The sequence below is a fragment of the Aspergillus homomorphus genome (genome assembly GCF_003184865.1).
Source record: "Aspergillus homomorphus CBS 101889 unplaced genomic scaffold BO97scaffold_18, whole genome shotgun sequence".
Lineage (NCBI taxonomy): Eukaryota > Fungi > Ascomycota > Eurotiomycetes > Eurotiales > Aspergillaceae > Aspergillus > Aspergillus homomorphus.
Window position 1 is genome coordinate 180757 of NW_020291904.1, and position 15686 is coordinate 196442.

At 52.7% G+C, this 15686-nt stretch overlaps 7 protein-coding genes across 7 annotated transcripts; 5 read left to right on the forward strand and 2 right to left on the reverse strand.

The window, feature by feature from the left end:
• Positions 1 to 1051: 1051 nt before the first annotated feature.
• On the forward strand, positions 1052 to 3041 carry BO97DRAFT_390428 (purine-cytosine permease family protein; the record flags this gene model as incomplete). The annotated part of the gene is made up of 4 exons (XM_025693767.1): positions 1052 to 1738; positions 1790 to 1900; positions 1968 to 2080; positions 2138 to 3041. The coding sequence occupies exons 1-4, from the start codon at positions 1334 to 1336 to the stop codon at positions 3039 to 3041; spliced, it is 1533 nt and encodes a 510-aa protein (XP_025551344.1). The 5' UTR covers positions 1052 to 1333.
• Positions 3042 to 3650: 609 nt separating this feature from the next.
• Positions 3651 to 5178, reverse strand: BO97DRAFT_477955 (uncharacterized protein). The gene has a single exon (XM_025700595.1). It carries the CDS (start codon positions 5084 to 5086, stop codon positions 3746 to 3748), a length of 1341 nt encoding a protein of 446 aa, XP_025551345.1. The 5' UTR covers positions 5087 to 5178; the 3' UTR covers positions 3651 to 3745.
• A 701-nt stretch (positions 5179 to 5879) lies between these two features.
• Positions 5880 to 7245, forward strand: BO97DRAFT_405554 (putative esterase/lipase). The gene is made up of 2 exons (XM_025695211.1): positions 5880 to 6413; positions 6455 to 7245. The coding sequence occupies exons 1-2, from the start codon at positions 6371 to 6373 to the stop codon at positions 7147 to 7149; spliced, it is 738 nt and encodes a 245-aa protein (XP_025551346.1). The 5' UTR covers positions 5880 to 6370; the 3' UTR covers positions 7150 to 7245.
• Positions 7246 to 8581: 1336 nt separating this feature from the next.
• BO97DRAFT_345084 (uncharacterized protein) lies at positions 8582 to 10149 on the forward strand (the record flags this gene model as incomplete). The annotated part of the gene is made up of 2 exons (XM_025691762.1): positions 8582 to 9481; positions 9532 to 10149. 2 exons carry the CDS (start codon positions 8582 to 8584, stop codon positions 10147 to 10149), a joined length of 1518 nt encoding a protein of 505 aa, XP_025551347.1.
• Positions 10150 to 10564: 415 nt separating this feature from the next.
• Positions 10565 to 11939, reverse strand: BO97DRAFT_368845 (uncharacterized protein). Its single transcript, XM_025692719.1, has 2 exons — positions 11791 to 11939; positions 10565 to 11725 (listed from the first exon to the last, which is right to left on the reverse strand). Exons 1-2 carry the CDS (start codon positions 11867 to 11869, stop codon positions 10629 to 10631), a joined length of 1176 nt encoding a protein of 391 aa, XP_025551348.1. The 5' UTR covers positions 11870 to 11939; the 3' UTR covers positions 10565 to 10628.
• A 503-nt stretch (positions 11940 to 12442) lies between these two features.
• BO97DRAFT_405557 (SD08430p) lies at positions 12443 to 14678 on the forward strand. Its single transcript, XM_025695212.1, has 2 exons — positions 12443 to 14220; positions 14272 to 14678. Exons 1-2 carry the CDS (start codon positions 12830 to 12832, stop codon positions 14609 to 14611), a joined length of 1731 nt encoding a protein of 576 aa, XP_025551349.1. The 5' UTR covers positions 12443 to 12829; the 3' UTR covers positions 14612 to 14678.
• Positions 14679 to 14879: 201 nt separating this feature from the next.
• On the forward strand, positions 14880 to 15641 carry BO97DRAFT_477960 (uncharacterized protein). Its single transcript, XM_025700596.1, has 2 exons — positions 14880 to 15085; positions 15232 to 15641. The coding sequence occupies exons 1-2, from the start codon at positions 14960 to 14962 to the stop codon at positions 15550 to 15552; spliced, it is 447 nt and encodes a 148-aa protein (XP_025551350.1). The 5' UTR covers positions 14880 to 14959; the 3' UTR covers positions 15553 to 15641.
• The last annotated feature ends 45 nt before the right edge of the window (positions 15642 to 15686 follow it).

Below are 15686 nucleotides of genomic sequence, written 5' to 3' on the forward strand. Positions count from 1 at the left end.
AGTGGGCAGTTTTCCATTTTGCTTTGTACCGGCACCCGCATTCAAAGTCGGACATGGCGAAACTCACATCCAACCATTTCATTGGAGAATTTCATATGTGCATGGAATAAATGCGTGTTCTCCCCTCCATAGAAATGTGGAGCGGTAATCATAAGACTCATATGTAGCCGGCTGAATTCTCAAGTAGCAAGAAGCTGATTGGAATATTTTGAAGGTCTGTCTTTTAGGGGCCCGCATAGGTCGAAAGCTGCAGCTGCAGCCTGCGATACCACCATCACTAGATTAGTTCTCCATCATGTATTTGCACGGTAACTCCGACACTATTGCGAGGACAGGTCGAGGGATAGGGAGAACGAGGGGCTGGCATGGAAAGATGGAAAGACTAGACCGGACGGAAGGGCGGGTAAACCTCCGGTCAGCGGGGCACGTGCTCCACTCCACTCTATTGTCTCGTCAACAGAAAATAGTCAGCTGGGTAAGAAGATAAGAAGCTTTGATCGCAGCCAGTAGACCCAGACTAGCCAGGCAATAGTGTCCGGACGAGATGCCGTGCTATGCTAGAGTAACATTGGTAAATTGAAGCACTTGGCACCAGCAGCAAGTGCTTGGACTCGGAATAGGCTGAAAATTAGCGGCCGGTTGGCCTACCTAGTGCCCACCTTGGCCTTAGCGTCTCTCATCGCCTTAGAACTAATTCAATCCTGCAGCAGGGCCAAATCAAGCTACCCCTGTCCGACCAGAACTTACATTATGTCGAAAACTCTCGATGCAGGGGTACCCTAAGTAAAGGTTAGACAGGTACAAACAGGTCCAGCAAATGCAGAAGGTTAAAATCTTCAAAGGGGTTGATGTTTGATGTCGTTCCATGGGTCAGCAACGGAAGGCACAGAATTTTAGCTTGAACGGCTAAGCATTGCTAAGCCGCCTTAAGCATTGAGTGGCGGCTTGTCCCGGACTCCCGGCCGACAAAAAGTCGCCAGGCGAAAAAAGCTAGCAGAGAAAATCCAGTCTGCCAAGATGATAATAAATCAATCATGGATCCAGACTTAACCGGCTGACCATGACATGACATAGGGAGTCCGTGTCCGTTGTTATCTGACTTGAGTGTCTTTACCCGCCTAGCTCTATAAGCAGGGTATCATATCTTTCCCACCTGTACTTTGCTTCTTTTTACCCCTCTTCTTATTCTCCCACCATGCAAGCTGAACAAGCTTATCCTTCCACGTGAACTTCTTATCCATCTTTGCTTTTCTCGAGTGTCGGCGCGCTCATTCTTCTCGCGACGAGATACAATCGGCTTCCACCAATACCAGGCCCGATTAGCTGACCGAGCATGGCCGTCTCCATGCAAGATGAAGAAAAGGGCATGAGAGCTCAGGGACCGCTCTCGACTTCCTCTGATCTCATTAAGAGTCCATCTTCCTCCTCCCCGGTTTCACAAAGTGGCAATCCATTTTCAAGATTTATTCTCTCCGTGCTTGAAACTCGAGGTCATGACCGTATACCGGAATCTGAACGGCTCAAGTGCGTAACGGCCATAGACTACTTCCGCATGGGTGTTCTGTGGTTCAGCACAAGCATTACAGCCAACAATGTCGCCGTCGGTATGTACGGTCCATTAGGCTATAACCTTAGCTTTGTGGACTCGGCCCTCTGTGCCACATTTGGCGCTTTCTTGGGGGCTGCTGGGGTTGCATTTATGTCTATTTTTGGACCTGCGAGTGGAAATCGCACGATGGTGGGTAATGCAAAATCAGATTTGTGAATTCTCTAACATATGGCGCTATAGGTCGTTGCGAGATATTTCATGGGCTATTATCCCAGCAAGATTGCCTGTCTGCTGAATATCATTATTATGCTTGGTTATGGGATGATAGACTGCTTAGTCGGTGGCCAAATTGTAAGTCCGCCCTGTTTGTCCACACAATGCTCAAGGCCATGTCTAATAGGTCATGATTGACTTCAAGTTGTCTGCGGTGGCTGATGGGAATATGACCGTTGTTGTCGGTATTATCATCGTCGCTATTATCACCTGGTTGGTCGTCGTCTTTGGTATGAAATTTTTCCACGCCTACGAAGGGTAAGCCTATATGCCGCTGAAGTTCCACATATCATGAAGGTATACTAAGAATCATAGATGGGCGTGGGCTCCTCAACTGGTCGCCATGTTCGTTCTCGTGGGCTGTGCAGGTCCTAAGTTCGACACTTCCATCGTATCCAGCGGCAACACCGAGACGTTGAACGGGGATCGCCTGACATTCTTCTCTCTATGCCTCTCTAGCTCCGTTGCTTGGGCTCCTGCTGGTGCTGATTTTTTCGTCTACTTCCCGCCAACCACGTCCAAGTGGAAAACCTTTGTGTCTGTCTTGTTCGGCCTCGGACTGTCCCTGACATTTGCCAACCTAATGGGTGTGGGGCTGGCCTCAGGCACCATTACGAACCCTAAATGGGCTGAGGCGTACGATACCTCTTCCGGTGCTCTTATCGTGGCCGGTTTTGATGGCCTCGGCGGATTCGGCAAGTTTATGGGTGTTATTATCGCCTTGGGATTAATCTCCAACAACATCCCTGGGACCTATTCCGCCACCCTCGGCTTCCAAATCATGGGACGTCATCTCGCCCGTCTTCCTCGCTGGTCCCTGGCCTGCGTAAGCACAATCATATATACCGCCTGTGCGCTAGGAGGACGAAACCATCTTTACGATATCTTTGAGAACTTTCTTGCCCTCATGGGCTATTGGGTCACCATTTACCTGACTATTGCCCTCGAAGAACTCTTGATCTTCCGCCGCACGCGCGGCTTCGACTGGGATGCTTGGGCAGATCGGTCTAAGCTGCCCCTCGGCATCGCGGCTCTGGCAACGTTCCTCATTGGTTGGGCCGGAGCGATCGTTTGCATGGACCAAGTCTGGTACATTGGTCCTATTGCCAAAATGGTTGGCTCAGATGGAGCCGATCTTGGAATCTGGGTCGGGTGCTCGTGGGCCATGCTAGTGTACCCCCCGTTGCGGTACTTCGAGTTGAAGAAATTCAACCGATGAGGTCTGTTGTACTGCTGTTACAAAATTTTGGGGCTGGGAATGACGATATATGTTTTACATGTCTCTGATGTACAGCTACGCGTTACTTTCGAGATGACAACGTAATGTGAAGAAGGGAATATTTTGAATATGTTGTAATTACTGGAAAGGCAATCCAAGTATTCAGTGCTCTGCCCTTCCGTCAGGTCACAAGTGCATAGATCCATAGCCCAGGGTACTCTATTAGCGATAAATACTCACATAGTCTACTTCTATGATGCTGCTGCTGTTTGCTCCTCTCCCGGGGTGGAAGCACTGATACTCAGTAGCTGCCGTGTTTCGAACAAATCACGAACTTATAGCTACCCCTAGGAGGCTGTAAACTAAGATAGGCTACCTACCGAGGTAGGAGGCAAATGCAGGCATCTGTTGTTGTTTTTTGGGATGCCTATAAAGAACTACCAGCGCCCTAGCTGGAAGCTAAAGGGAGTAATTCAAACGGAGTATGCATTACAGCCTTACGAGTAGTATGCAGCTGCGGACTTATTGCTAGGTTGGGTTAAAGCCTAGAGAGAATGAATAGATGCACGTTAACAGCTGTGTACCTAGCTGCAGAGCAACCAACCCTCCAGCCTCTCGATTATACTTCTGACAGTTGCAAGGATGTAAAGATTAATCGATTAGTTAGGAATCATGTCCAACAAACTCACCATTAAGGTACAAGATTAGTTAGCACGCTGCCTCCTCCACGTCACGAATACCACATAGTACTTCTCCTCAGTCTGCGTATCGAAATCCTGTTGCTTCTTCTGACTCTCCTTCTGCTCCGTCTGTTTGCTGCCCTCGCCTTCTTGTCCGGACTTCACAGCATCAGTCTTGAACTCCTTCTCCGCATCAAATGGAATCAACCGCGGAGGCGGCTTGACCGCTTGGCTAGCATTACCCCCTTGCCCATCCTGGTCCTCAACTCCCATAACGACATCTCTCAAGATGTCCTCCTTCGCCCCGATCCAGGTATACGCCTTCCTCGACCCTTCGTCCGCCACCAGAAACACCTTCTCTCTCTCACTCAAGACCAACGGGAACCTCCAACGGAGCGCCATCTGCACAATCGCATCCAGCTGATCCCTCTTCCGCATGACGGTCTCAAATTCAATCACAAACTCCTCCAAGCTGGGTAGCCGCTTGAACTGATTCCCCCACACCCGCTCCTCCTCCCAAGGGGTCAGTGGCCGCCTCACTTCGCCCATTTCATCCGCCCTCGTCCTACCCGTACGAAACGGATCGATTCCCAGCGGCTCATTATCCTCCCAGAACCACCAATCCGTATGCCGGAGCGTGAGGGTCATCTTCTTGGGCGAGAGGACCCCATCGCTCGAATCCTCCTCCGGTTCCTGGCTATCCTTCACGCCTGCCTCACGCCGTTTAGCCTCGCGCTTCTCCTGATCACCCGCCTCATCGGCATTGGCTTCGAGCTTCCGCTTCCCCTTCCTCATCTGCAACTGCCAGGCCTCATTGGTCGCCCACATGTTCGCCCAGGAGGAATCTTCGAGGAAGAACTGCTGGGTGAAGAAATGCAGCTCCTGTACAGCGGACCGCTGCTTGGGCGTCATGCGCGCGAAGTAGTCAGCTGGGGAGGAGGGGTTCTTGACGTGCGGTGGCGGGCGGTAGCACCAGAACGTGTGGTGATTTATGGCCGGTGGGAGGAGCGAGGCTTCGTTGTAGATCTGTTGGCATGTTTGCAGGAGCGAGGTGGAGATGCGCTTGGGAGATTTGAAGCCCGGGCGGTAATAGAGGGCTTGTTGGGCGTAGCTGGAAGCGGTAGCGGTGGTGGTGGTGGAGCTGGGGTCGTCGGGCGACGAGGAGGATTCGAGCGTATATGCGTAAATTGTATTCCGGATCTCGGCAGGAATGTGCGTGAACAAAGGGCAGGTGGCTTGAGGGATTAGGGGGAGAGAAGGTGTGAGGTCTTGAGGAACCGTGTAGGCGGGGATGGGACGGGGGCCGCAGCGGGGATTTCCGCGACGGCGGCGCGGTCGTCGTTGAGCGGGTGGGAAACTGTTCATTTGTGAGGAAATGGTGGCTGAAGGATAAACACTGTGATTAAGTGTTGGGATATATTGGTTGAAATGATAAAAGGATGGGAAGGACAATGTGAAGTGCTTTTAGAACCAAGCTTCGATGTTTCCAGACGGGTCCTTATATACCCCGCAATTCAAGGTTCAGGGTGTATTGCTTGTCCAGGTTGCCGTCTTACAGGCGGTTTCTGCCTGGCTGGACTTAGACTTAGTTAGAGCTCGGGCGGGTGACTCATGCCATAATACCCGGTTTCGCTCGTGAATTGAGTATATCTGAGGAGTTGAAGCTATTATATAGTTCTCATAGTGTTGACTGTGTAAGTCTTTCGTAGACGATCATCGCGATGCAGCATCGGACAATAAACGTAAACCTTACCTTGATCCGCTCTGACAGGAAGGGAAAGTGATAATATAAGCATAGATCAGTACGCTGAACCAACGCAATCTGCTTCTCAGCCCTGGATACTGCGTAGAATAACACTTCCGGGCATTTGGATTACTCCTAGCTGACTTGGCAAAGGGACAACCTACAGACAATTTCAGAGAGAAAAGCAGACTATGTAACGATCTTAAGACTAGACCAGGTCTTCCCCCCCATGAGTTAACATGATGAAGGTGCCCACCCACAGTGCAGTGCAGTGTTAATCGTAGGTTTATGGCAGATCAAAGGATTGCCGCCTTGGCTAGGTAGAGTAGGCCCGGCGGAGACTGCGGGTTCCCTTTCGGGCATTTGCCAGGTTCCTCAGCTCAGCTCCTCTCCAGGCTCAACTTCGGCTCGGGAGTTCGGCGTCTTCTTCCTCGTTCCCTCTCATTAAAGCACATTTCTACCTTTGGATTCAAGACGAAGGCATCCCTTGAATAGTGGTTATTTCTTCCCATTCTCATCAATCATCCGTGTTTCATCCTTGTCCCAGTTGTTCGTCTTAGTACTAGCCTCGGTAGACAGATGCATTTTTCGATGGCGTCATCGGCCCCCAAGTGGGCCGTCAGCTATACGGCACAGACCGACAGAACCAACTACCGACTTATTTACTTATATGTGACTATCGATGGTGCCTGTTGATGCAATTCGAACCAAAGTTCTGGCGTCCTCTTGGCAGATATAACCCGTGTCATTGCTCAAATCAAGCCCTTGATTTGCATGTGTGCGCTGACCCGACCTACCGCACGACATGTTCTTCCTCACCTACCTCTACTACAAACTCCTTGCTGTCTTCTTTCGAAGATATTTTACACGAACGCTGCCCGATGCCAAACCTGATGAGGTCCTTCATGTCAAGTCGCGCGACGCTGGACGAACGATCAAGGTGCACGTGTACTACCAAAAAACAAATCCCGCTTCGAAGCCTACGCCAGTGTTGGTGAATTTTCACGGCAGTGGCTTCATCTTTCCGCGCCATGGTGCCGACGACGAGTTCTGTCGCAAGATGAGCCAGGAGACAGGCCGGACCGTCCTCGATGTGCAGTATCGCCTCGCTCCCGAGCATCCCTTCCCTGCCGCGCTCAATGATGCCGAGGATGCCGTCCGATGGGTACTCAACCAGCCGCACAAGTTCGACCAGCGAATTTCAATATCTGGCTTTAGCGCTGGTGGTAATTTTGCGCTAGCATTGACAAATCTGTTCCCTGCAGAGACGTTTCACTCTCTAATCGCCATATATCCAGTTGTTGACATTCATACGGCACCCGAGTTGAAGGTGGCACCGGAGCCTGGGAAGGCGATCCCACTCTTCATGTCGAGGTTTTTCGATGCATGTTACGTGCCCACTGGATATGATAAAAGAGACCCTAGGATATCACCATTTTATGCCAGCACTGACCGCTTTCCTAAGCGAGTGATGATTGTGAGCGCATCACGTGACTCGCTGGCGGTCGAGGCGGAGACACTGGCGAGAAAGATCGCAAAGGAGCCCGGAATAGATCGTGAAGTGGTGCAAGCGCGAATGCAAGGCTGCGAACACGGATTTGACAAGCGGGCAATCCCGGGGACAATACAATGGGATGCCCGCGAAAAGACCTATGCAATGGCTGCGGCCATGCTGTTGCGCTAGATACAGGCCGGAAGTCGCTGGGATTGGAGGCTACAGTTCCACATAGCAGGTTGTCCAAAACGAGACCTGAGTACCAGTATCTTGATAATTGCATGCTTCGATTAATCTATCGATTTCAGATTGAGTGTGATTATGCAGGTCAATCTCCATCGATATGCGGTGAGGATCTCTGCGATCACCGAGTAAGACATCGTGCCATCACACCATCCACCCCTCCTGCCTAGACAAGCACTAGGCGGAGCTCGAGAAGCTCTCTGGAACCCGTTGGTCTGGGATGATCACGACACTATGTCTCCCCCTGTAAGAGTCTAGTACTGTCCTGGATAGGCGTCCCAAACATCGATGACAACGAGGTTGACAGATCTGGAGCAGTGGAGCCGAGTAGTCAGGTGGTGTGCAGGACGGTAGAAGGGTGCAGCGGGGGGTGCCTGACTTTTTTTCCATGGTCCCAATTCGAAACCACGGCTCTGGGAGCGCCAACGGGTGGCTCCTGGCCTAGTCTACCCTATGCCCTACCCTCTCGCCCAATCCGGGCGGCTGTTTTATCCATCAATGAATGAAATGATTGCGAACGAGTCAGCAACTGAGTTGAAGCAACCATGGGCGGATGACGGGTAAAATTAGAGAGTGTGCCTTGAATTCTGCAATCAACATTCAACAACAATGGGCATTCAGCATGGCTAGGGTTCCGTCAGTCAGTCAAGTCAGTCCCGATCTTCCCGAGAGATGTGGGTGTGATTGCGATGACAGCCTTCTCTTTTCCCCGGGTATCATCATGGATTTCTTCTTGTCTGCCACCTTTTCTTGCAGATGATTTCACACTTATGATGCCTTTCCCCTTTGCTGGGAGAAGGGGAATAACCGACCGACCTATGGCCGGCGAGAGCAGGAGTGATGGTCAGGCGGGTCGTGGGTCGGAATCAAAATTATACCAAAAGAACTCGAGCCCAATGAATCAGGTTCTGACTTCTCCGTAGGTCTGCGCGGGCACCTGGCACTGTTGGCCCGCACAAGCAGGACTATTCTGCGCTTTTATTAGCCCATTTCCAGTCTCCTATTTTGTTTTTCTCCTGTCTCCTCCCATCCGGTTGTCTTGTCTTGTCTTGTCTTGTCTTGTCTTGCCTTAAGACGTATTCGCCCCTCTCCGCAAGTCGGATGCTGCTCGGATGCTGCTCCTGAGCGCGTCTCCATCTCGTCCACCGTGCGTGCTTCTAGTAGTGCCGTGGACGAGTGTCTTAGCGTCTGGCGACTCGTGTCCCTGAAACTTCCGTCCCCTTATTGTCTCTTATCGGCATTGTTTAATCTTTCTATATATCGTTCTTTTACCCCTCACACACCCTCTAACCTGTTTCCGTCCCCTTTTCGTGAATTTGCTCCCACAAAGCAAAAGCTCCATGGGCGACTTGGGAACAAGCCCCTCTGCAATTGCATCATGGATTACGCCGAAATCGATGAGTCCGAGTACCGCCGGCAGGTCCTCTTATTACCATCTGAGGAAGCCGAAATAGCGCGTCAGCAAGAATTACTCGATGAGGCCCGCCGCCTGAACGTGCCAGGCGTCGAGCTGGTCGCATCGTTGACTGCATCTATGGATCTCTCCTCTTTCTCACCCATCAACTCGTCCACTCGATCTTCCACCGAGCCCGAGCGCAACTCCGGATACGATATCACACCGTCCCACGAGGGCCCCTCAATCGATGTCCTCGGTTCGTCTCTCTCCGAATTTACTGTGTCCTCCGAACCCATTCACGGTGGTAGTGTTCGCTCGATCGCCTCACTGTCTACCCGACCGACATCTTATAGCTCATGTGAGGGAGTCTCGAGACTGATCCCGGGGATAGATACAAATCTGCTGGCGGGGGCGCCGGGCAACCGTCATTCAATGATCAGCATGATCCCAAGTCATAAGAAGGAGAGACGGAAATCAACACTGAAGTCGGCTATGGAAAAGATTCATTTTCGCAGGAAACGGTCGCCGTCTGGAGTGCTGCTCCCCCCAGCGGCGCAGACGCAGATCGCCATCGCCAAAGGTGACAAAGGCATCGAGCAGGTACTGGTGGACGCGCAGCAGTCGGGGTCTCGGAAATCTAGATCATCGGGCGACGGGAATGGAATGCTGCGGATTGAGATTCCCGCATTCGATCAGGAGGCCCTACAACGAAGCCAGTCCGATATGCAGTTGCGTCAAATGCGCGAGCGTCACGTGATGGAACTCAACCGACATAAGATTTTCCAGGCTAATTTTATGCTGCGCCTCCGCCAAACTCAGCAGTCGGTCGTAGCCGACCGGCTCGCAGTGAATAAGAGCCTTGAAGCCGAGAAACGCGAAAAGGTTCGCTCCGTACCGCTTGTGATATGTATCCGCTGCTAACGTCTGTGAAGAACTTGAACGACGCTGCTCGAATGGAAGAACGACAACTGACGATCGAAATGGACCAAATGCGGGAGTTCGAACGGGCTAAAAATTCTTCACTGACTCGTATAAAGCATATGGAGGGATACCTCAAGAACCTGAATTCCAGTCCACCCCCATCGCCCGGAGGGAAAGGCTCGGAGACTACCCCCGTCCGGACATATACAACCCGACAAAAGGAACAGCTCTTGCAGGAGTACCACAACCAGAAGTCGATGGACCAATTACACGAGGCCAAGATAAAAGTACTCCGCGAAAGACAAGAGGTTCGATTGCAGGAGGCCGTTGCCCGCATGGCAAGAGAACTTGACGAAATGATCGACAAGCACGCCTTGGACTTTGCGCGCATACTGCAGAATCATCAGGAGGAAGAGCGATCTCTTCTCCAGACATTCGACAAATTGATGGCCCGGCTGATGTGTCGATGGAACCTGGAGGAGGCGATCCTGCGAACAAAACTGGAAGCGCAGCACGGAAAGCCTTTCGGTCCCCTTCCTCCTATATCACCATCATTGAACGACCCGAACTGGGAGACGCACGATTCGGCCATCTGTGTGGAGGAGCAGACTGGTGCTGCCAGCGCTTGATGAAGAGGTGCACCAAGACGAAGGGAAGGGAACAGGTGCTTTTATTATGATGTGATGTCTACGTGATACCCTTTCTTTTATTTCCCCCTTTCTCCCGATCTCATGCATATACGCAGCCCCCTAATGTGTCATATTCGGCTTTAGATGCCGACCATATACCTCCTCTTGTAATTAATATTCTTATCCTTTTTCTTGGCTCTTTTGGCATTTTGTTCCTGCTGGCATGAGTCCGTGCCGGCTGCCGGCTGCCGGCTCCTACATACACTAACTATAGCGGATAACCATTGCCCTCATGTGCATAGCGCTGGCTTTGGAAATTCCTGATTCCTAGAATTAACAACTCGATAGATTCACATATCCGGCTGGTTTGTGACTTAATAACAGAAATCAAATCATTAAAAAATTGGTACTAACTGTTGGTATATGGAACGACTCGCTAGCAGACTGGCCAAATATAGTAAAACGAGATGTGATGAGTTTCAAACCTCGGACACGGTCCTCGACGCAACTTCCGAGGGTGATGCAGCAGGATGCTTTGGTTCGGATGCGTACTTCCTCGAATTCATCAGGCGATCCAATAACGTCTCCACTCTCCCTCCGGTCATAACCCCCTCCATCAACTTGTCCCTCCCGGAGTCCCCCATCACGACGGCCCTCTCCACCAACCCAGCATTGGAGATCTTGAATCTTCCGACCCGTCCATCCTCCCACTCGACGCGTACATAAACCGCCTCCAGCGCCGTTGCACCTAACGAGACAATGCCCAGCTCATTCCTCGCGATTCTTGTCTCCTGATTGCCCTCCACAAGGACATCCCTCTCCCAGACCCCATCCTCCTCGTCCCCGTAGCCCAGCCCGCCGGCGCCCTGTTCTCCCCGCCGAACCACCCCCAGCCTCTCCCTCAAATACCTGACAGCATCACATCGCAGATGCCACACCACCAACTGCCGTCTCACCTCCCGCACAAACGCCTTCAGATCCTGCTTCCTGCTGCCATTCAGCACCTTGCGCTTCCACGGCTTGAGCTGCGCTTCCTCTTCTTCTTCATCCACATCCTGCTCTATTTCCCCCCCATCCCCATTTTGCGCCGTATTTTTCCCCGTAGTAGCCCCCGTCAGGCGCGGTAGATACACCCGCTCCAAGGCACTCACATCCACCACCGCCGGGATCGTATGTCTATGCACATACAACAACCTCTGCTGCTCCCCTTTTACCTTCCCCTTCCCCTTCCCGTCGGCGGTGTCCCGCCGCACCTTCCGCAGTAGGATATAATACGGCTTCGTGTACGTCCCGTCCCGGGCGCATATATCGATCCGTAGTCCGAGAAGATTCTTCGCTTCGGCCGTCGGGGAGGGGTCGGTGAAGGGGAACGCGGTGGTGGAGAACGCGATGCGGTGATGGTTGAGGTTGGAGTGCAGGGAGGAGCTGTGGAGCAGAGGGGAGAGGTCGGTCCATGATTTGGTTGTTGTTGTTGTCGAGGTTTGCGACGGAGATTGGGATTTGGCGAGGCGTTGGAGAGGGCGCGAGGAGAGGAGGCTGGATGCTAGGACGCGGCGGCGGTGTTGAAGGGTTCGCACTGTTGGAGGGGATTTGTTAATCTGGGGTGGGTTTGTAGGAAGTAGGAGGGTGGAGTGGACGAACGTTCTGCGCGGATGGCGGAGATCTCGGAGTCGAGGGACTCGGCTTCCTCGTCTAGATTGACGGAGGGCGGGGTTGACATTTTGGCAGCCTGGGGGATGTTGGTTTGTTGTTCTTGACGATGGTTTAGAGGTGGGTGTGGTGGTGATGCAGCCAGCAGCAGTTAGTTAGTGCTGGTGCTGCTGTATGCGGTGTTTGTTGTTGACAGGAACCGGCATATCACGTGATGGTTTGTTATCGCGGAGGGTTCATGGCCGCTCGGCCAATGTGCTGCAGATCCACCGGGTTGGGTCAGTCGAGCCGCGGGCTTGATTCAATAACCCAAAAGAAGTGTCTAATAACAGCTGTTTATGATGTGGAAGACGTGACCAGATCATAACAAAGCAACGTGGACTATACATCTAATAATTATCAATATATTGTTGGGGTTGTGACCACCACCTACGTACCTGCACACAGCTTGCTTGCCATCTGCATCACTACCGACTAGAGCCGATCATCAGCAATCTTGACGTGAATCCTTCGTCAAAAAGTCTCACCCCGCCCAATCATCGGCCCGCTCAATCCACTTGAATCCAGCCAAGCCAAACAAGGGGAACTCCCATTGAGGCCAGCTTGCCTTTGCCTCAAAGAGTCTAAATCAAGTCCAGTCTGGAACTTGAACCGCACGCTTCTCTCTCCTTCGCAGCTCCACCACGTCGAATGGATGCATCAGTCCAAGTCCGACGACCCATTGCCAGTCCCTCCTTTATTATCTTCCTCCCCCAGTCCTTCCCTCCATGTCTCTGCCCCCCCTTTTTACCAATTTCATCTTGATCGACCGTGTCTTTCCTCAGAGGTGGAACTTCAATCTCTAGCATGCAGCACCGCCAACCGTGGACATTTTAATAATAAACTAGACCCTCGTTACACAGACCACTCCTCCGATCATCCCGGGGATCCCGCTTTTCTTTCCTCCGAGTCAGACACGGACTCCCTTGAAGCCTACGACGAACCCTTCCATACGCAACGACTCCTCTCATCGCCCCGTGGCCGTGCCCAGATGAAGCGCAAAGGCCGCACGGTCACCAAACGTCGCTCGAAGCCATCCCTGACCATCTCGACGGGCCAGAACGGCTACGCGAGCGAGGGCATGGATTCCTCAATCGAGATGCGGAAGAGGGAAACCTCCGTTGAATCCTCTGCTGGCCGCGCCAATCGTCTTATGGCGCGTCACAGCTTCACTCTCGACCACGATCCTCCCATGACCCCGCAGACTCCCGCCATGGCGACTACCTCGTTTGCCAACCTGCCTGCGAGCGACCGGAGAAACTTCATGCTGTTGTGTGTGCTCTATTTCCTCCAGGGCATCCCCATGGGTCTAGCCACCGGGTCCGTCCCCTTCCTGCTCAAGCCTTACCTCTCGTACGGCCAGATCGGTGTCTTCTCGCTCGCCTCGTATCCCTACTCGCTCAAGCTCCTGTGGAGTCCGATCGTCGATGCCATTTGGAGCCGCCGTTTTGGTCGACGGAAGAGCTGGATCACACCGGTGCAAGTTATCGCGGGTTTGGCCATGATCTATTTGGGCGGGCGCATTGACGAGATGATGGAGGCCGCGGGCGCCAACGGGGGTGCTGGGGTATGGAAATTCACCTACTGGTGGTTCCTGTTGGTGTTTTTCTGCGCCACCCAGGACATCGCCGTGGATGGATGGGCCATCACGCTCATGTCGCCGCCCAATATCTCCTACGCATCGACCGCGCAGACGGTCGGCCTTACCGCGGGCCACTTCCTCTCTTACACCGTGTTCTTGGCCTTCAACTCCGAAGACTTCGCCAACCGCTGGTTCCGCAGCACTCCGGCCACTGGGGGTCTATTGTCTCTTGGCACATACTTGGTCTTCTGGGGATGGGCGTATATCGTGGTGACCACTCTTTTGGCTCTGATGAAGAAGGAAGACCGGACGCACGAGCGTGATAGCATCAGTGATGTCTACCGCAGTATGTGGAACGTACTGAAGCTCAAAAACATTCATACTATCATTTTGGTGCACCTGATCGCCAAGATTGGCTTCCAGGCCAACGACGGCGTGACCAGCTTGAAGCTGCTTGACAAAGGATTCGGCCAGGACAACATGGCCCTGGTTGTGCTGATAGACTTTCCTTTTGAAATCGGACTGGGCTACTATGCAGGCAAGTGGTCGACCGAGTACACGCCAATGCGTCTCTGGTGCTGGGCGTTTATGGGACGGCTGGCCGCGGCTGTCTTGGCTCAGCTTACGGTGATGATCTTCCCCGCCGGCGACGCGGTGCCGTTCTGGTATCTGTTGACGGTGATCGGAGAGCATATCTTTTCGACGTTTATGAACACGGTGATGTTTGTGGCGGTCTCTGCGTTCCATGCGCGCATTGCCGACCCTAGCATTGGAGGCACTTACATGACTATGCTGGCAACGTAAGTACTATGCAATCGTACGATGCAGGAACCAAAGCTGACGATCGGCAGGGTCTCGAATCTTGGCGGTACATTCCCGCGGTACTTTATCCTCAAGCTGGTGGACATGTTCACGGAGGCGACTTGTGTGCCTCCGACGGTACCTCCAAGCGCCGAGGCTCTCAAGGGCGAGCTGATCACACAACCCTTTTCGTGTGCGCTGGAGCCCGACCGCAATTTGTGTGTCAATGGAGGTGGCACATGCAACATTACCCACGACGGCTACTACACGACGAACATTCTGTGTGTGCTGATTGGGGTGGTAACTTTCGTGTTCTTCATCAAACCGGCTGTACTCAAGCTGCAGGGATTACCGTTACGAGCGTGGAGATTAACCCCCGGGCGGCAATAGACGACCAGGTGTAGCTAGCTCTTAGGCCTAGGAAGATATGTATTAATAGAATCAGCCTCCAGGGGTCGGTGACTCCGGATCAGGGTTCTGACCAGGGGGTCTTGATCGAAACGAGCCACCGAGAGGTGTGATTCGCAGTTGTGTGTCGGAGACCTGCATTAGTGGGCCTCTTTCTCCGCAGACCTGAAATTGAGCAGGATGGTACGGGGTACCGCGTGCTTCCTTTTATAAAGACGGACCCTGACGATCACCCGCCACTGACCCTCCTGATTCTGTTCCGGCTGGTGCAAATCCTGCAATCACTTACTTGTACTGTACGTACTATTGAGGTTTCCACTCAACTGCACAATGCATCTACCCTTGAGCGTCACTTTGACCGCAACGACGGTCCTCTGTCTCCTGTCTTCTACTTTTGCTCTTCCATCTTCCACGTACTCTAAAATCGATACTCGGGATATTCTCCGGCCTAGAAACGTACGTTCTCTTCTTGGTTCTTCAGCTCTCCCTTCAGTTCTGCAGCTTGCCCATACATCCCCTCACCCCGGTTGATAAAAGCATCGCGCACTCTAACCCAATCCCTGCTCTCTTCGACTTGATCTCATACTAACAACCAAGAAAAGTGGGATCTCCGCCTCTTCGGCCCAGGCTGCGACCCCAACACGACCTCCTTCGACGTCTCAGTCTGGCACCGCCAGGGCGTCTCCGCCACCGCGGGATGCACGACGCTGGACGCGAGCCTGAACGCCACAAACGTGGACACGTTCTCATGGAAGAGCCCCGGCGCGAGCCAATACGACCTGTGTCTGTATTCGAGTGGGTGCGCAGCAGAGGGCGGGGAGGGAGTGGGCAGCACGCAGGTGATCCGGAATGGCTGGGAGGTGTGCGCGAAGTATAGTGGGTGGAGGGGGTATAGGGTTGTGGCGCATGGAGAGGATTGTTGAATGCTGGCTTGTATATATTGAGGTTACGGTTTGGCAAGCTCGGGATACATGTGTTTGTTGTTTGAGGTTATGGAGTCATGATGCTAATGGATGTGTGGGATTTGGGACATGGTCATCGAGTCGCTTCTCCGAGT